The 17,298-nt window shown below is 37.8% G+C and overlaps 2 protein-coding genes across 2 annotated transcripts in view; both read right to left on the bottom strand.

Moving 5' to 3' along the window:
• Positions 1-9,135, bottom strand: part of efhc2 (EF-hand domain (C-terminal) containing 2) — a 19,901-nt gene extending 10,766 nt beyond the window's left edge. The window contains exons 1-6 of the mRNA XM_008279971.1: positions 9,094-9,135; positions 7,028-7,216; positions 6,440-6,590; positions 6,073-6,296; positions 4,507-4,758; positions 3,053-3,160 (exon numbers count right to left, since the gene is read on the bottom strand). Of these exons, the coding sequence (XP_008278193.1) occupies positions 3,053-3,160; positions 4,507-4,758; positions 6,073-6,296; positions 6,440-6,590; positions 7,028-7,216; positions 9,094-9,135 (966 nt within the window). The remainder of the gene's footprint in view (positions 1-3,052; positions 3,161-4,506; positions 4,759-6,072; positions 6,297-6,439; positions 6,591-7,027; positions 7,217-9,093) is intronic.
• Positions 9,136-10,045: 910 nt separating this feature from the next.
• fundc1 (FUN14 domain containing 1) lies at positions 10,046-16,304 on the bottom strand. The gene is given in 6 exon segments (XM_008279950.1): positions 10,046-10,852; positions 14,086-14,214; positions 14,312-14,387; positions 15,597-15,750; positions 16,226-16,276; positions 16,279-16,304. Coding segments are annotated over 6 exon segments (501 nt in total). The 5' UTR covers positions 16,292-16,304; the 3' UTR covers positions 10,046-10,774.
• Between the last annotated feature and the right edge of the window lie 994 nt (positions 16,305-17,298).

The raw sequence follows: 17,298 nt of genomic DNA, 5'->3' as shown, positions 1-17,298 counted from the left end.
CTGCACGGGGAGAACATGCAAACTCCACACAGAAAGATCCCAGTGTCCCCACCGGGACGTGAACCGGCTACTTTTTTGCTGCGAGGCAACAATGCTAACCACCGAGCCACCTCGCAGACCCCTATTTGACATACTTATAAGAGGCCATTTCATGTCATAAGCAGCATTGCACATGCAAAGGCCTAGAGTGGTTTCCTGCTTACATTTAAGTCGTAGCACAACTCAGAAGTTGTCAGCTCTCACATAATGCCTAAAACAAAAGAATTATGTGAACCCTTAAAGGCAGACATCTTGGCACTGCTGGGAATTGGCATGAGTGAGAGACAGGTAGTGAAAAAACTGAAGATCTCCAAGACAGCCGTTCATTACACCAAGAAAAAACAAGTCCAACGTGGTGCTACTAAATTGCTCGCTGGTTGCGGCAGTAAACGTCTTTCTAACCCATGAGATGACCGTGTACTCATCCATTCCTGTGTCAGGAACCGTCGTCAGACCTCCAGGTACCTCAAAAATGAGTGGGCACTGTGGAGAAATGTGACTTGTTCGGCAAGGACAGTTCAAAACCCACTTCTTGAAGCTGGTCTGAAGTCACACGAGACACAGAAGATTGGACTGCTGATGATTGGGCTAAGGTTCTCTTCAGTGATGAATCTCATTTTGCCCACTCCAGCCAACTTACTGGTTAGGATGAAGCCTGGAGAAGCCTATAAACCTGACTGTCTTGCCCCTACAGTAAAACATGGGGGTGGATCAATGACGATCTGGGCTTGTTTCAATATGGGTGGAACTGGGCAAATGCAATTGTGTGAAGGCCGAATGAACCAGGTCATGTACAGGGCTACTCTCAAAAACAGTCTTCTTCCATCAGCTGGAAAACTCTTTCCTCCCTGGAATGACTGGATTTTCCAACAACACAATGCCCCTTATCACATGGCAAGGTCAGTTAAAGCCTGGATGGAGAACCAGAACATTGGAACCATGCCGTGGCCTGCTCAATCACCAGATCTAAAACCAACTGAAAACCTGTGGAAAATCATCAAACGCAAAATGGAGAACCACAAGCCCAAAAAAAGCAGCAAATCTGTTTGAATTTGTGCAACAGGAATGAACTGCTGTGACAGCAGAACAATGTCAGAAGCTGGTGGAGAACATGCCAAGATGCATGGATGCAGTCATCAAAAACAATGGTTATGCAACCAAGGACTAACTCCTGTGTGTATCATGTGACTAAAACAGACAAAAGAAAATACGGAATGTCTAAAAGCACTGTTTTGGCAGTACAATGCCATAGCTACTGATATAAGAACTGAAGTGATTTTGGTCATTATCAAGAAAACCATGGAAAATGAATAGATATCAGCTCTTACATTAAACTCTTTTGAGCTGTTTTTCCATGACTGTACATGCAGAAATGCAGAGGTTTTTTTTTTCTTAAGTTTGTGGACACCCACACCCTACCCACATGAATTAATGCAGATAGTTTCAAAACTTTGGGCATAGGCATGGCAGCAATAAAAATCTGTGCCTTAAATTTCAAGGTAATGTCATGCAAACATTAAAAGTCACACATGACTTGTTTTCATGTTTTATGACATATTTTTCTACTCATGTTTATATTTTTAGGTCATATATTTTCCCCCTTCTGTTTATATTTTAGTTCATATTTTGTACTTATGGTTATATATTTTTGTATTGTTCATATTTGACTTGAAATGGGAGCAAATGTACTTTAAGCAATTTCCCCTCAGGGATCAATGAATTATTTCTGCATCTGATTCTGATTTTGGACATACAGAGTTTCACTGGACATTAGGGGTATGAATAAATGTAATCGGAAAAACACCTGAAGCAGTTAAGACAACTGTACTGGAGTGAAAAGAAGCCCATTTTGCATATTTTCTATTTAGCAAATTACGATTTTTGTCTTCTAAACTTCTCACATGGTTTCCTTTTAATAAATGCACAAATGATCCAATATCTCAGCAAAAAAATTAGACAAAAACTGAAAACAGATTTGTGTATCAGAACTTTGTTTGTTCTTCTTTTCTTTCCTCCATTAGTCGTATTTGGAGACCTCAGATTGATCTGTTGTCTTTGTATATGAAACCGGATCTAAAGTGGTTTGAAATCGCTCAAATTTTATTTGGCAGAAAGTGTTTTTTTTTTCTTTCTCTAAACTCATTTCAATAAATGTTCAAATGATTCAATATCTCACCAAAAATAAAAGATTAGAGAAAAACAGAGAGCAGATTTGTGTATCAGAACTTCCTTTCCTCTCCCATTAATCATGTTTGGATCCTCAGATTTATCTTGTGTCTCTGTATATAAAACTGTAAATAAAGTGGTTCAAACTGCATCAGCTCCAACAATAACATGCTGCAGACATACTGATGCTTGACAAATAATTATTAACTAATGTCAAATATATGAACATATCAGTCAGAGAGATCAATCCATCATCTATACACCACTTTATCCTCACTAAGGTCGTGGGAGGGCTGGAGTCTATCCCAGCTGCCTCTGGACGAAGGCAGGGGACACCCTGGACAGGTCACCAGTCTATCACAGGGCTACACTTAGAGACAGACAACCAAGCACACTCACATTCACACCTACAGACAATTTAGAATCACTAATTAACCTCAACATGTTTTTGGACTTGTGGGAGGAAGCTGGAGAACCTGGAGAGAACCCACACTGCGCTGGGAGAACATGCAAACTCCACGCAGAACGATCCCGCTGTCCTTACCAGGATGTGAACCGGCGACCTTCTTGCTGCGAGGCGACGGTGCTAATCACCGAACATAGGATTTTTCATGCAGGACTCCTACTTGCAATGGAGTATTTTCTACAATGCCATACTGGTAACTTTCCTGAAGTAAAGGATATGAATGCATCTTCCAGCACTGCAGGAGGCTACACAAGGGTATGAAAAATTGTGCTTTGAAAAGTAACTAAAGCTGTCAGATAAACATAGTGGAGTAAAAAGGCATATATTTGCCATAGGGATGTAGTACAGTAGAAGGAACATGTCTGCAGATTGAGGACTTACTTTGAGGCTGTCCAGCATGTAGCGTTCTCCCTGATTCTTGGAAGCAAACACATTGAGAACTGTGCGCTCTGTGATCTCTCCAGGCTGCTTCATTTGGGCCGGACAACGCTGCAGAGAAATAACAAACCATCACAGGCAAGAAATCAAAGAAAATGCGGAAGAGAAAAAAAAAATCACAATATGCAGAAGTGAGCACCATTCTGGATGCAAACTAAGATGCACACACCTGGTGAGAGAGACAAAAAGACCAACAAATAAGAGATAAATACGCTGAATGAAGAGACACAGTGAAGAAACGATGTGTCATTAAGGATGGTGTTATTTGCCATTGAATGATGGACTTGTGGTCAACCTTTCGGGCTGACATTTAATAAAAAGCATCAGAGCAAACAAAATTACTAGACTGAAAAGACACACACAACCACACACACACACAAACACACACACACACACACACACACACACACACAGACATGATTGAGGCTTGGCTGTCTTTCAACATGAATTAGGCTTCAGTCAGTAACTGGAGGAGAAAGCCAGGATGCTTGAGGGAGACTGTAGGCTGCAGGAGTCCTGTCACAGTGAATGAGGTCTCAATGAAGGGAGGGATGGTGGGAGAAAGACGGAAAGAAGCCACCCAGCCAGAAAGAGACGCAACACAAGCCTTCAGGTTTGGAAAAAAACATCTATGAATGTAAAACATGGTGGCTGGCACAACTGAAAGAACCCAATGTCTCTTATGTAACTTTTGCTGTCTAGAATGCTCCTCTCTTCATTCTGAAGTATTCAAGGATTTCCATACCCTCTCCCTCCTCCTTTCTCTACTCCAGCGGCTCATGGCTTTTAAAACATTTTCAGCGGCTCCTATCCACACTGTAAAAACGAAAACCTGTGATTGTTCATCTCACTAAACTTTTCCATTTATCTGACTCAGAAATAAAGCTTTGCGGGTGCCCCTATAGCTCACCTAGTTGAGCGGGCAACCTATGAACAGGGGATATTTTACTTGTTAACCCTCATGTTCACAACCATGTTTCCCATGAATAAACAGCTGTTTCAGGTAACTTTCAGCTGTTGTTATTCTAACTTAGAATTGTATGTTAATTCAACAAGAAAATGTCTCTTTGTACATGACAGACATACATGTCATAAAAAAGAATTTCATTGTCAGCCTTACAGGAATATTATCATTAGGTGAACAAGAAGATCCAAGTTAGATGATGTCACATATTGTCAATAGGTGAACAAGAAGATCCAAGTTGGCAGAACTCAAATATTGTCAGTAGAAGAACAAGAAGATCCAAGTTACATGAACTCTTGTCTGAACTCAAAAACTGTAGTAAGGTTAACAATGGTAGACAAAAGTTGAGAAAACCCAAAAATCTGTTGCATCATGTTGCCTTGATATTTTGTGTTTTCTTAGCCTCTTCTTTTTTACAGTTCAAGTGCCTTACCTTCGGTAGTTTGCTGCGACGTAAGAATTTGGGCACAGCATCTCTCCCGGAGTTTGAGTCGATCACCTCCTGGATCTCGATGGTGTCGTCAGCCAGGAAGTAGTGCAGTACGAGCTCATGAAGGTCCCCGAAGCTGTTCTCTGTGTCATCCCAGAAGCAGTAGAAGCGCAGGACTTTGCCGTCATGATCCAGGAACTGCTTCAGTGTGTCACGTCTCTCGTAGGGCCGAAGTGGTTTCATACTTTTCTCAAGCTGAAAGAGAGAAATAAGAAGATCATGTTCTTTCATATGGATAGAAGAGCTGCTCACAACCATTTCAACACTCTGAAACCCCAAACCAGTGTGAAAGGCAGGTTGCATTTAAAAAATCAGCAAAATGACGCCATATATATCAGAGCGGCAAACTCTCAAAAAAGGAGAGAACTGTCAGGTTTTTAATTTTTCTGTGATGTCCAGTCCTTTCAGAAAATTAACCAAACCTTGGCTTAAAATCACAATGTTTCATCAAAAAGACTTTTCTGACATCTCATTCAAAAATTTGCCAGAAAAAAAGAGTTTGCATTAAACAGATTTGATTAAAAACAAAAAATGGTGCCCTCTTTGGTGTAAAGGAGAAGAAATTAGTGAATCAGCTACAACCAAATGTCATGGGACAAAAAAACATTGCAGCCATTGCAGTGTGCAGTTTGATTTTTTGGCTGAACTGCAGGCTGTGTTGACAGAGAGCAGATAGGAGACAAGTGAGGAAACAAATTACAGTAGTGAAGTATCTATAGCATGGAGAGACACCATGTTTTAAGAAATTCAATCTTTGTTTTCTCTTTTTTGATGCTTTGTGGCAGTACAACTGTGGCAAACTGCACAAAAGACGTTTTTTAAATTCCCTTCAAGCCATTGTTGCTTTGTTTCCATTGAGATTCAAGATGTTTTATTGCAGTGAAAAGCGAGTCCACAGTGAGTAAGAATGTGAATGGAACAAAAAGCACTCAGAAGCTGCCTGGGGTTTAGAAGTTATATTTCCTGTATTCTGGCAAATCTGGTGCCTGGGTTGCATCAATTTATGGCAAAAAAAAAAAAAAAAATCTTTATTTATGTAAAGACAAACACAAATTACAAATACAAATATGATATATTTGGATCTAATTAGGTCTGCCACTATAGAATCAGTGGTTGTATGAACTCATAATTAATATTTTGAGAGTAAAAAGAGCCATAGCTGAAGAGAAAAAAAAAATGTGTATGAGAATAGCTTGTGTTCCTTTTTTTTCTTCAGTTAATAACATCAGTACTTTTAACACAATAGGTTGCTTAAACCATGATTTTGAAGGAAATATGTCAGAGACCAGTTATGAACCAGATATCTGACAAAGTGAAAAAAACAGATTTACTGTGAAAATACTTTTGCTGTACATGCTGCCGCGTTATCTTATCATTGTTTGGACTAGTATATTCTTTTTTCTTGTTCTTGGTGATATTCTTGTTTTTCTATTTTGTTGCAATATTTGATTCTGCCCACAGAGCATACAAATCTGAATGCCAAAGCAGTGGTCTGACTGTGAAGCCTACCTGCTCCCGGAGGCTGCCGTAGGGGTCCTCAGGTACACTAACGGGCTCATTTAAGATCACCCCGAGTTTTGTTAGAAAGTTCCTTGTGAAAGAGTCACAGTTAGTCACAATGAATGTGCGAGAGTACAGCACCATCTGTTGGTTGATGTTAAAATGGTAAATGTTGTAGAACTGGTCGTCGTTTGGGGGAGGCAGTGGGATCCGGTGGCGACGAATGAGAGTTCCTGAAACATGGATCACAAACATAGCAGTGGTAAGCAACAGGTATGAAATAGCTCATGACATCTCAGTAAGCTGTTTATGCAGAAAGGTACATGAAAAACTAAATATTTTAATTTGAGCTACACTCCCAAGAGAGTTTAGACACCTTGAGGGATGCCACAGTTTTTGAATTCCGGCTCCACCACTTGTATGGTGTCATCTTCCAGGTAGAAGTAGATTTTGCACTTCCTGATTCTGTAAGACTCGTTTTGTGCCTCAGACACAGTCTCCTGAAAGTAAGCTTCAAAACACAGAGCCTACAAGGACAAGGAGGCATTTTGGTGTTAATGCTGGAGCAGCGTGGTTTTCAACTTAACCAATCACTAGCATAATCTGTTCTATGTCTTGTATTGTACTGTATTAATAGGTGTAATAATAAATGTAGGTAACACATACACACACACACACACACACACACACCCATATGCTTATGCATAACATGACATAGGTTCAAATCTTTTTATTCCTTACTATTTAAGACTTTTTAAATTTCTAAAACAATGTTTTTCTTAATCAACCTATTGTTACTGCGCAGCCTTTGCTTTCACTGCCTGTACTGTATAAGCATGTGACAAAAAAAACACCTCTTGAATCTAAAGTGAACACAAAATATAAGCTGTATTGCATGTATCATTTGAACTTTTACAGTATGTGTGTATTACTGGGGAGGTAGAACTGATTCATTTTAACTCACCTTTTTGTCAAAGGTTACCCATAAAGGCAAACCACTGCCCTGTACTTTGGGATACACAGAATGTTTGGTTTTTTTCTTCTGGCCCACTAGAAGCTCTCCTCCGATGCCCGGCTTCTCAGAACTGACCAGCATAGGGACTCCGTTGGAATAGTCGAAATGTTGAGATTTGTGGAATCTCTCTTTCCCCAGCTTTGGAACAAAAGGCAGAAATGATCTCTGAGTAGTTTCTATCAATGGCGTGCTGTCAAGGATTTTCTACAGAGTACAATAAGCACCTATACTCCTGTATAATCATGTCTAAATATGAATAAATATTGATTGAAAAACGAATGCAACTACGGTACTAAAGTACAATTTCTAAAAATATATAAGTAAAGTACACAACATGTGGCTCTTACAGTTGGAAAGCCTTATTGATTGGTTTACTTGTACCTCTTGAACCAAACACTTCATTAGGACTTTTTTTTTGCACCACAGATATTTTGGCTATTGCTTCAGTAGATCTCTGTATTATTATTACTAAGAAAAGAAGTCATTAGAGCAGTTATTAATTAATCTGTGTTATTTTTAAACAAACCAACATTATCATTTAGTTTAGAAATTGACAGAAAACTATGAAATATGTTCACTCCAACTACCCTAAGATAAAGTCTACTAATTGATTGGTTTATCTGGCCAACCAGTAGGTGGAAAGTAACTGAATACACTTACTCAGCTACTGTCATTAAGTATAAATTTGGAATACTTGTACTTCATTTCCATTTTCGGCTACATTATACTTCCACTACACTCCACAACACAGGGCTCTAGACTTACTTTTTCACTGGTAGCACCGGTGCTGCCAACTTTCTTGTTTGGTCGCACCTCCCACCTTGTCACAGGCAAAACGTATGACTTGTTGAGAATCTGGGTCGATAGACCCTACAATTTACCCATGTTCGCCCCACGTTGCTGGCTGTGGTGGCTGCTGCTTGGTGGCTGCAGGCGTGTGACCGAAAAATACTTTGAAAATAGTTCAACTGGGGCGTTCTAGTGTCAGATCTGTCCGAGATGAAACCGCGTGTTTTTAATGTTTTTTTCTTCTTCTTCTTTTGGTACAATGTGGAGCGCATCTACACGCTCGTAGAAAACTGTGAATGCAGGTGCGCTCCACATTTCTAAATGAAAATACCACAGTCCACCGAAGTTATAAAAAGTTCTGCTTCCACCACTGTGGTGAACACAGTAGCTGCCTGCGCCGGTTACAGCGACACTAATACAGCTTCATGATCATCAATCACTCGCACGAATGCAACCAGTTGAAATTTCAACTCGCACACTCAAAAAATAGTCGCAAATGCGACCAGAATGGTCGCAGTCTGGAGCCCTGCTTCATCTGCCTGACAGCTTTGGTTACTTTACAGAAAAAGATTTTACACAATGGACAATATAACAAAGTTTTAAAGTACAACACATAACCAAAGATTAAACAAGTGGTCTACAACTTTTCTGGGTTCTGACATCATACAAAAGGAGTATGTAGTATTTTTGCTTTTCTATATTACTACATTTTGCCGCTAATACTCGTGTACTTTTACTTATGTAGGATATTTAAATCAAAACTTTTACTTATAATTAGGTATTTTTTACTTTGCTGTATTGGTACTTTAAATAAGTAAAGGACCTGGATAATTCTTCACACATATCTTCTAAGTCAGAAAGCCCACCAGGCAGGCACCTATGTAGTCTTTAGAAAATGATTGACTGCTGCCTGTTATCAAAATGACACACAATAAAGGTTATTCAAGTAGCATTAGCCTACAAAGTCATATATAGCTTCTTGGGATACATTTTTATTTATCTTTCAGTATTACAAAGCCCATAAAAACTAATAAAAGCATGAAAGGGCTTAGCTTATCTTCTCAACAACCTAAACCTCTGATTACAAGTTGCTTTATGACTTAGCTGCTCACCACTAACGTTTATCTGTGACAACTTGTACCTAGCTAAAATGCTACACATAGCTAAACTTGCTGGCTAAACTCAATACATTTGCGCTTAACATGTATCAAATGTGGTAAACTTACTCGTGTGTTGGGAGAATTTCCTGGCAGAAATGGTAACGCCATGGCGGCAATGTTTTATCTATTATTTTCTATCACAGACTCAGCTGCTAAGTTTCAACGTCTGTTATTGGTTACCATGGAAGCCAGTTGTGGGGACCATCACTTAGCAACGGTCGAAACAGGAAGAACCAATAAAATAGTATGTCAGTGGAGAAGTTCAGATTACTTTAATAAAACAACTGGTCGTTTTTATTTATTGTTTTCAAACAAGAGTCCGGAAAAATATGCTTTAAATTATTATTTTTTTAACGTAATTTTACGTGCAAACTATTAAAAATTAAAAAATAAAATAAAATAAAAAAGGAAGAAATAAAGGACTTTAGTAAAAGAGTAAAGAGTAAAAACACCAGTCATGGAAAGTGATTCAGTGCATTTACCATTTTGATATAGTTTACTTAATTTCATTTTGTGCTCTTCTATACCTTCACTCCACTACATTTTTTAAGAAAATTATATAATACTAAAAATCTATCAGTCAGAGGGATCAAACCAGGGCTACATGTTGCTGATACTTGTCTACTTTTACTTAAGTACAATTTTTCATTCTTGCAATGAAGAATTCTTACTTTGCAGAGATATGTTCTCATTCGTAGCCAGCTGCAATTAAATAAGAAGGATTTTTACAATGAATTTTCAAAAATTTGCAAAGCAATACACATATTTTGACATAACTAATTTTGGAATTAAGGATTGTTATTACCCATTAAAGTGTCTGTTACATTGCTCATTTCTGCATACAGAAACATGACCGTTTTCAACAACAAACTGTACTTTTTATTAACTTTATGGCTTGTAGCTTTGGCAGTGAAGTTGTCCTGAAAGCTCATTAGAAGTGTAGCTACCTCTAATGAGCTTTCAGGACAATTTCACTGTCAGAGTTGGTGATAAAATCTAGCAAAAACAACACATTAATACTGGTTTCCTTATTTTTATTTACTTACATAGTAGACAAACCACAGTCTTCAGTACATGAGGTACCTTCATTGCTAAACAAGACACATTACAAAAAAAAAACAAAAAAAAACAGAGATGCAGGGGAAGGCTGATATGACTATCAAACATTTAACACCTCTTTAAAAGGCATAACAATTCCATATTTATCAGCACTTAATACATTTCAAGTTTACACTCTGAAAACATTTGATTCTGACGACTGGAATTTAAAATATAGAACAGTGGCATTGACAGAATCCTCAAGGCACCTCCTGCCATGTGAAGGTGAATTTATTTGCCCAATTATTACCTGAATTGAGCACAAAATCAGTGCATGATCTCTCCATCTGGAGCAATATAGAGTTGGTAAAAAATAAATAAACACAAAATAGTAACACTCTGATGATCTGGGTGTTTTCTTTACATTAATTTTGCATGATATGTATTCTTTATTTGGCCTGCAAAGTGGAGTGTTTTAAGAGGGCATCTCTGGTTTAAGTCCCACTTCCATATCGACTGTGTGATTGTCATGTAGAAGTACAGTATCATAGACAGAAGGATGTGCAGCTTATGTAGAATCATACAGCTACAAGCTAAACTGAAATTGGTTGCTTGCTTTCAAAACACTTAAAACCCCTCCAGCAATGACTTATCATTTTTCTCTATAGTTTCTCATGATGGTCAAGAAACACGTCTCCTTTGGCAGACCCTAAGACGCCAGGCCGAGCAGGAATCCTCCGATGAAGCCGCTTGTGACAACGATGTTTTTCTTCACAAACTCTGTGGACTAAATAAGACAGGACCATTTTCAGTGTACAAAGTGGTTACGGCTAATTCCAGGCCAGTGTTATTCCACAATCAAATGCACTACAGTGGACTTAACCTTCAAAGTTATTAAGCTTTTCTCAGAATAAATAATAAACCTCACGTAACAATACTGAAATATTGTAAGCAGGGGAGACCGAGGATGGTTATAACACTCTCAGTTTGAGCAATCAGAAACAAGCTGTGGTGATGTCATCAATACAGTCCATGCCCACTTATAAATTGAGCTCACTGGTGAAGCTTCATGTCTCCGAGTTGAAAACTGTCTGTTCTGGGGCCAAAAAATAATTTTTCTGGTAAGAAAGTAAATTTTTTACATAGTGTCCATTGTGTTGTAGATACAATTGTTTCACTTACATAAGCTCAAGTAGTAGTTTCTCTAGTTTAATTTGATGTGTTGCATTAGTGCTAGCTTTGAAGCTAAACGCTAAAAATGGTTAGCTTTTTAATGGCTGCCTGGCATGGGGAGGGTTCTAACTGTTCTTTAACAGTGTTACGACTTTCCCCTTTTGTTGACATTTTGTACTGAGGGGTATACCACGACGCCAGTTCGACATAGCCGGGCTTTCGTTGTGTATGCCGGCCTGACAAAAACTAAAGCCCCAGCCAGAGATTACGTGTATCACGAAGGTGGTTATCAACTTTCTTTGTCAACTCAGACTTCCTGCTTCAGACTCTGTGCGTGTTCACATAAAAAGGGACGTTTAACGTGTCACGTGACTCTTCTTCTGCACGAAATGAAACGATCGTGTGCAGCTGCTTCAGTCAACACGTTTTAAGGAAGAACAATGAGGAATATATAAAAATTTTGACGGTAAAAAGTGCCGCTACTGCAAATGGTACAAGACAGAAATGCTGGTAGAAAACTCTTAAACGTGTTAATATACAAGATTTTACTGATGCAGACGTTTATTTCCAACTGACAGCTGTACGTGAAAGTTAAACTTTAAACTTCATATATTTAAACATGATCTTGTGTTGAAGGTCATTTAGGTCTGACACTGTCCCATAATGCAGGATATCACTTACATTTTTGGCCAAATGAAAGCAAAACTAATGTTATTGATTGAATATTCTCTGTAATAAATACCAGTGTAATAATCCATTTTCTAACCTGGGCTTTATCAGCTGCTGTACCAGCAGAGTAAATGGACTTGACAGCAAATCAGAGCCAAACATAAAACCGTATTTATGTGATTTCTGCATCATCCACTAAATACATGTCGGGTTCCCATGGCAACCCGATATTTACAGTGTATGACACTGTAACTACACGGCTTCATTCAGTGATATTAGTAACGCACAATTCAGCATGTTTGCAGATAAAACACATTCCCTCAGCTGAGAATCTGTATCGCTCATAAATAATAGTCAGTAAACGATCTGGTTAAAGAGAGACGCTCTTTCCAGCAGATTTAAATCCGAAATTCTGAACATAACCTGCTCCAGACCAGGTTAGCTCCACAGCATAAGTTACCATGGAGATGGAGCCAGGTAAAAAGAGAGCCACCTTCATGGCACTGAAAACTCTGACTTTACATACCTGGCAAACCCACTAATCTTGCTTCGTAGCACAGCGCTAAGGTCTCACGTTCAAAAGTGGTTTGTTAATTGTTCCACTGACCTCCAAGTGTTCAAATGCTTTTTCACATTAACCTGTTTCAGGCTACAAAACACAACACCAGTTTATTCTTTATGATTTTATTGTATTTATTTTTATTGTATTTAACTTATACTTTGTATGTACTTTATTATTATTATTATTATTATTATTATTATTATTATAGTCTTACAAGTTTATGGTTCCTTCTTTATTATTCATTAAAGTGCTTACATACATTTATTAGTGTGGATCTTTTTTAAGCATAATAACTTGCTTAATACATCCATCCTCAAGTACTGTTACAACTCACCCCGGTACTGGTGTAGGTTGTAAGAACATGCCTCTTTGTATTTTACATGACTTTACATAACCTGTGATGGTGTCGTAGAAGTCCAGGTGTATGTCATTTAAAGCAGACAAATATGGGTACCACATGTCAAAATTTGAGATCTCTACCACAGAGAACCACTGAGTTACACTTGCTCAAACAAGAAGTGTTCCTATCATCCCCGGTCTCCATTATCTCAGTTTGCTGATTCTTAGTATAAATAGGTGGAGCCTGTAAACATGAAGCCAAATCTGAAGTAAACAGAAGATGCCCTAAAAAAAAGAACACATCTTTGACAAGCTTATTGAAATTACTCTGAAACTTTAGTTTAGTTTGAGGGTGGGTAGAGACATTCTATAGTCTAACTGCTGCTGAAGTAATGAAGTTGTTTTTAGAGATTCTTCTTTTTGGCATTAGTTTTTATTTTTTTTTTAAATAGAATGTAGACAAAAAACATAGAACGTGGGGAAAGAGAAAGGGGAGAGACATGCAATAAACGTCTCAAAGTCAGGAACGCTACGGGGCACTTACATGGTATGTAAGAGTTTCTCCCCTGGATAAGGCTACTCTACTCTAATTACACAACTGCAGTGACAACACATGCACAATAATCACAATATTTTACTCTCAAACGGGGATGTCCACTGTCACCGCTTCTCTTCCCAACTGCCATCAAGAACTTTGTTAAAATGAACAAAAAAAAATAAAGGACCATACAACAATACATGAGTTTTAGCAAAGGAGACAAAGCAAATAATGATGGTTTAAGGACTCCTCTCTAATATCCACTCATGCCCCCATTTTATTTTCTTATATTTTCAATTATGTCTATTTTTAGAGTCTGGTATTACACAGTCTGTGTCTTCAGTGTCATTATCACATTTTCACTTGTAATGTAAACAGTATTTTCTGATCTACATGTGTGGTTCACAACTAATTTACTCCTTTAAAACATAACAACTGTAGCTGATTGCTGATGGGCTGAAAGGTGGGTTTACAGAAAGGAGGGGAACTAATGTACTGTCAAAAGTCAACAGTAGTTTGGGCGAACAAGCTGTGGATCCATATTGATACATTCTTGCTGACACTTTGTAATTTAAGAAAAAAAATCATAAAGAATTGTTCAAGAAAGAAACAGAATATTCTTACGGTCTCATTTTAAAGTATAATGAAACGATGAAAAAAATGTTCTGAAAAGACTTGTAGCAACGTTCGGTTTTGCTTCATGTAATAAGGAACACAAATCAACAGAGAAAAATCTTACCTTCTCAATAAATGTGTTTATCTCAGGGCCTGCTTGGTTTGTTCCCTTCTTTAACTGTTTCTTGGCTTTGTTGACATCCTTCTCTACTCTCTTCCAGTCCACTTGGATGTAGCCACTGTTGTTAGCTATCTGGAGTCAGGAAGAGAGATTCACCAAAATGTTTTTTTTTTAAATCAGTTAAGATGTTTAACTTCTACGTGTTTATGCCCAGTGACTGAAATAATACCTGCAACATGAGAAGACCTCCCCCAACAGCTGTAGCTGCAACTTTACCAACTTTCTGGAACAGATAACCTGCACACCTAAAATGAAGGAATATAAAGCATGATGGTTAAACTAACATATATGATGACTTTAGCTGCCTTTACAATTATGACCATAAAAATTTCATGACAGCAAAAGGCCCAGTGGTTCAAGCATGACTAATACACAGTTTGGTGTGCACCTGCATGATTACACAATTTACGAGGAGAGTATGGAATTTCTTTTGGCATTTTAAGTTCATTAAAACATATACTAGGGCAGAGCGATTTAGAGAAAATATCTAATTGCAATTTTTCCAACAGATACTGCAACTGAAATCTGATTTGCTGTTTAATTTTAAACTTAAAGTCAAACATCCGCTTGTGTAATAGATTGAACACATGATTAAGCATTACCAAATGAGATACCATCAAAAACGTGACTGTTAAACAAGAAGTACGACATAAATTTGCAAAGTCGTTGACTGAACATTTCATATCTGCTGTGCAGAAAATGATTTGACTGCAGCTGATAAATTGTGTCTCTGTGTGCGACAGCTCACCCGTCTGAGGTAAAGAAACGTACACCCATTCCCTTCTCAAAGGATCAGGATCGATTGGGACCAGGGATAATTCATAGGCTACTTATAAGTAATTCATGAAGTTGCTGCTGTTCCATGTGTGTAAATGTGCAGGTGACGGTGCATGCAAACAGCTGGAGCAACAAACTTAACTTCAGCTCCTGCAAATGTAAATGTTTTGTAAAAACATGGATTTCATACATCATTGGTGAGTCTCATTAGTCTGTCCCTGTTTTTCCTCTGCAGTGAAGGATTAGTTTTAGTTTCACTTTTAAGCACTTGACTTTGCCTCTTTACTATGTGTCAACCTGTAAAGTCCAAAGTTAATGTCTTTCATGCTCTATTAGGTCTGGTAATAGGATAGCTGTTGAAAGTATTCAGACATAAAGCTGAATTGTTCAGATGACGTCAGATTAACAAAAAGGAGAGCTTGTCTGAAAGGGGATTTGGTGGAGTGTATGATTCGCCTCTTTTGGAATGAATAAGACACTTACAGTGTTTGTGATTTATGCTTTCTGGGTGCAACAAATACTTTCACTTACACAGCTGCATTTCTCTGTCTGAGACTTCGTTAATGTTAGGCCTGTAGTGTGAGTCCTTACATAACTACCTCATAGAAAACTCAGTGGGAGAGTTTTAAACAGGAGCACCTGAAGGCATATTAATGCATTTCAAGGACAAAACTCACCATCCACTCACTCCTCCTATGGCGATCTGTGTGGCCACAGAGTATTTCTCTGCTACGGGACCCGAGTTCTTCCCGAAGAGACGGTTCCACCATCGCTGTCGTTTGGCATATTCTGTCAGATCTACGACCTTGTCGTAAATCTCCTCTTCCAGTTCTTTAGAGAGGATAGAAACTGTTAGCATACATTAGCAACGAGAAGCTACCATAGACAATGCTATTATGAGGTAAACTGAGCAAGTACTGCCATTGTCATAAACTTAGCATAGGGTTTTATGGCCTGTTACTTGCACTATGTAACTGCATCAGTTCACATGTTTACGCTACAACAGTTTCAGTATGACAGAGGAAGCTAACGATAGCTTCATTACGAGCTACATTCAGAACTTAAGTAGGAGAAGTAAAGTTCTCGGGCCTGACAATAAGTTAGCATCACACAACTAAAGCTAGCGCTAGAAAAGTTAAAGCTAGCTACAAAGGCTGCCTCTGAACACATCCGTGTTTCTGTGAAACAGGAGTTGAAAGGATTTATACGTGTCATATGGAAGTATACAATATGTCTAACGCTGCGTACAGAATATTTCTGTGTCCATGCTCAAACAGAGATCTAATTAGTTCACAAGCCTGCTTACCCTTGTCGCGGTTCGCCATTTTGGAGAGCGCTGGTCTGTCCTCAGCTGCTGCACGTCCGGCGTCATTTACATAATTTAGACGATCTCAGTAAAAAGACACAGACACACACGGTATATTGTTGTTGTTGTTGTTGTTAATTATAATAATAATAATAATAATAAACAAAGCATTAAAGACTGACAGGGAATACAAAACTACATGGACAAGGGGAACGGAGGACTCGGTTCAGCAGCAATTTTGTTAACAACAACAACAACAACAACAACAACAATAATAATAATATGCCACATTTGCAAAAGCACAACAAAGGTCTGATTACTGCATAAAACAAAGTAAGCATAATTATCTGTTTTTTTTTTTTTTTTTTAACGAATAAACTGCAAGACCACAAACCATTTCAAGAGAGAAGAACCTATACTACTACTATATACTACTACTTCTAAACAAACTAATTTAATTCAATCTAATATTAACACAAAACACAAAACATCTAAGCATGTGTAGATTTGTGGTGCTCTTCAGTTCTCTGCATTAAGGGTGGTTGAGACATTTATGGACAAGTAAAAGTTTGGCTTCTAATTGAAGATATTTTCCAATTAAATATGGCACACGTAATATTGCCAACATAAATGTTCTATGGGTACAATTAAATTAATGAAACAACGGACTAACTTTAAAATAGTCCATTCCAAATGGGAAACAGTGACATAAAAGGTCAATTCATGATTATTTACACAGCAGTTACAAAAATAGCTGTTGAGCCATTTTTTTGTAAACTTACCAAACAATTTTAAACAATAAGTTGATATTAGATTTTGTTAACTTAGTAAAGTGGTTTCTATTCGTAAATGTATATATAGTTTTGTTTCACAGTATTTTTCTTACCTACCTTATAATATATAATATAATGATAATAATAATAACAACAACAACAATAATAATAATAATAATAACAATAATAATAATAACAACAAAGAATCACAGAGTAACAATTCTGTTGGACGATAAGCTAAACAATACATTATACAAATGTACCTGACAAATTTAAATTTTATGGTTGAGACCCAACAAT

Source organism: Stegastes partitus, unplaced genomic scaffold (genome assembly GCF_000690725.1).
Source record: "Stegastes partitus isolate 25-593 unplaced genomic scaffold, Stegastes_partitus-1.0.2 Scaffold177, whole genome shotgun sequence".
NCBI lineage: Eukaryota > Metazoa > Chordata > Actinopteri > Pomacentridae > Stegastes > Stegastes partitus.
Note: the sequence above shows the minus strand (reverse complement) of the source record. Positions and strands in the feature narration are given on the sequence as shown.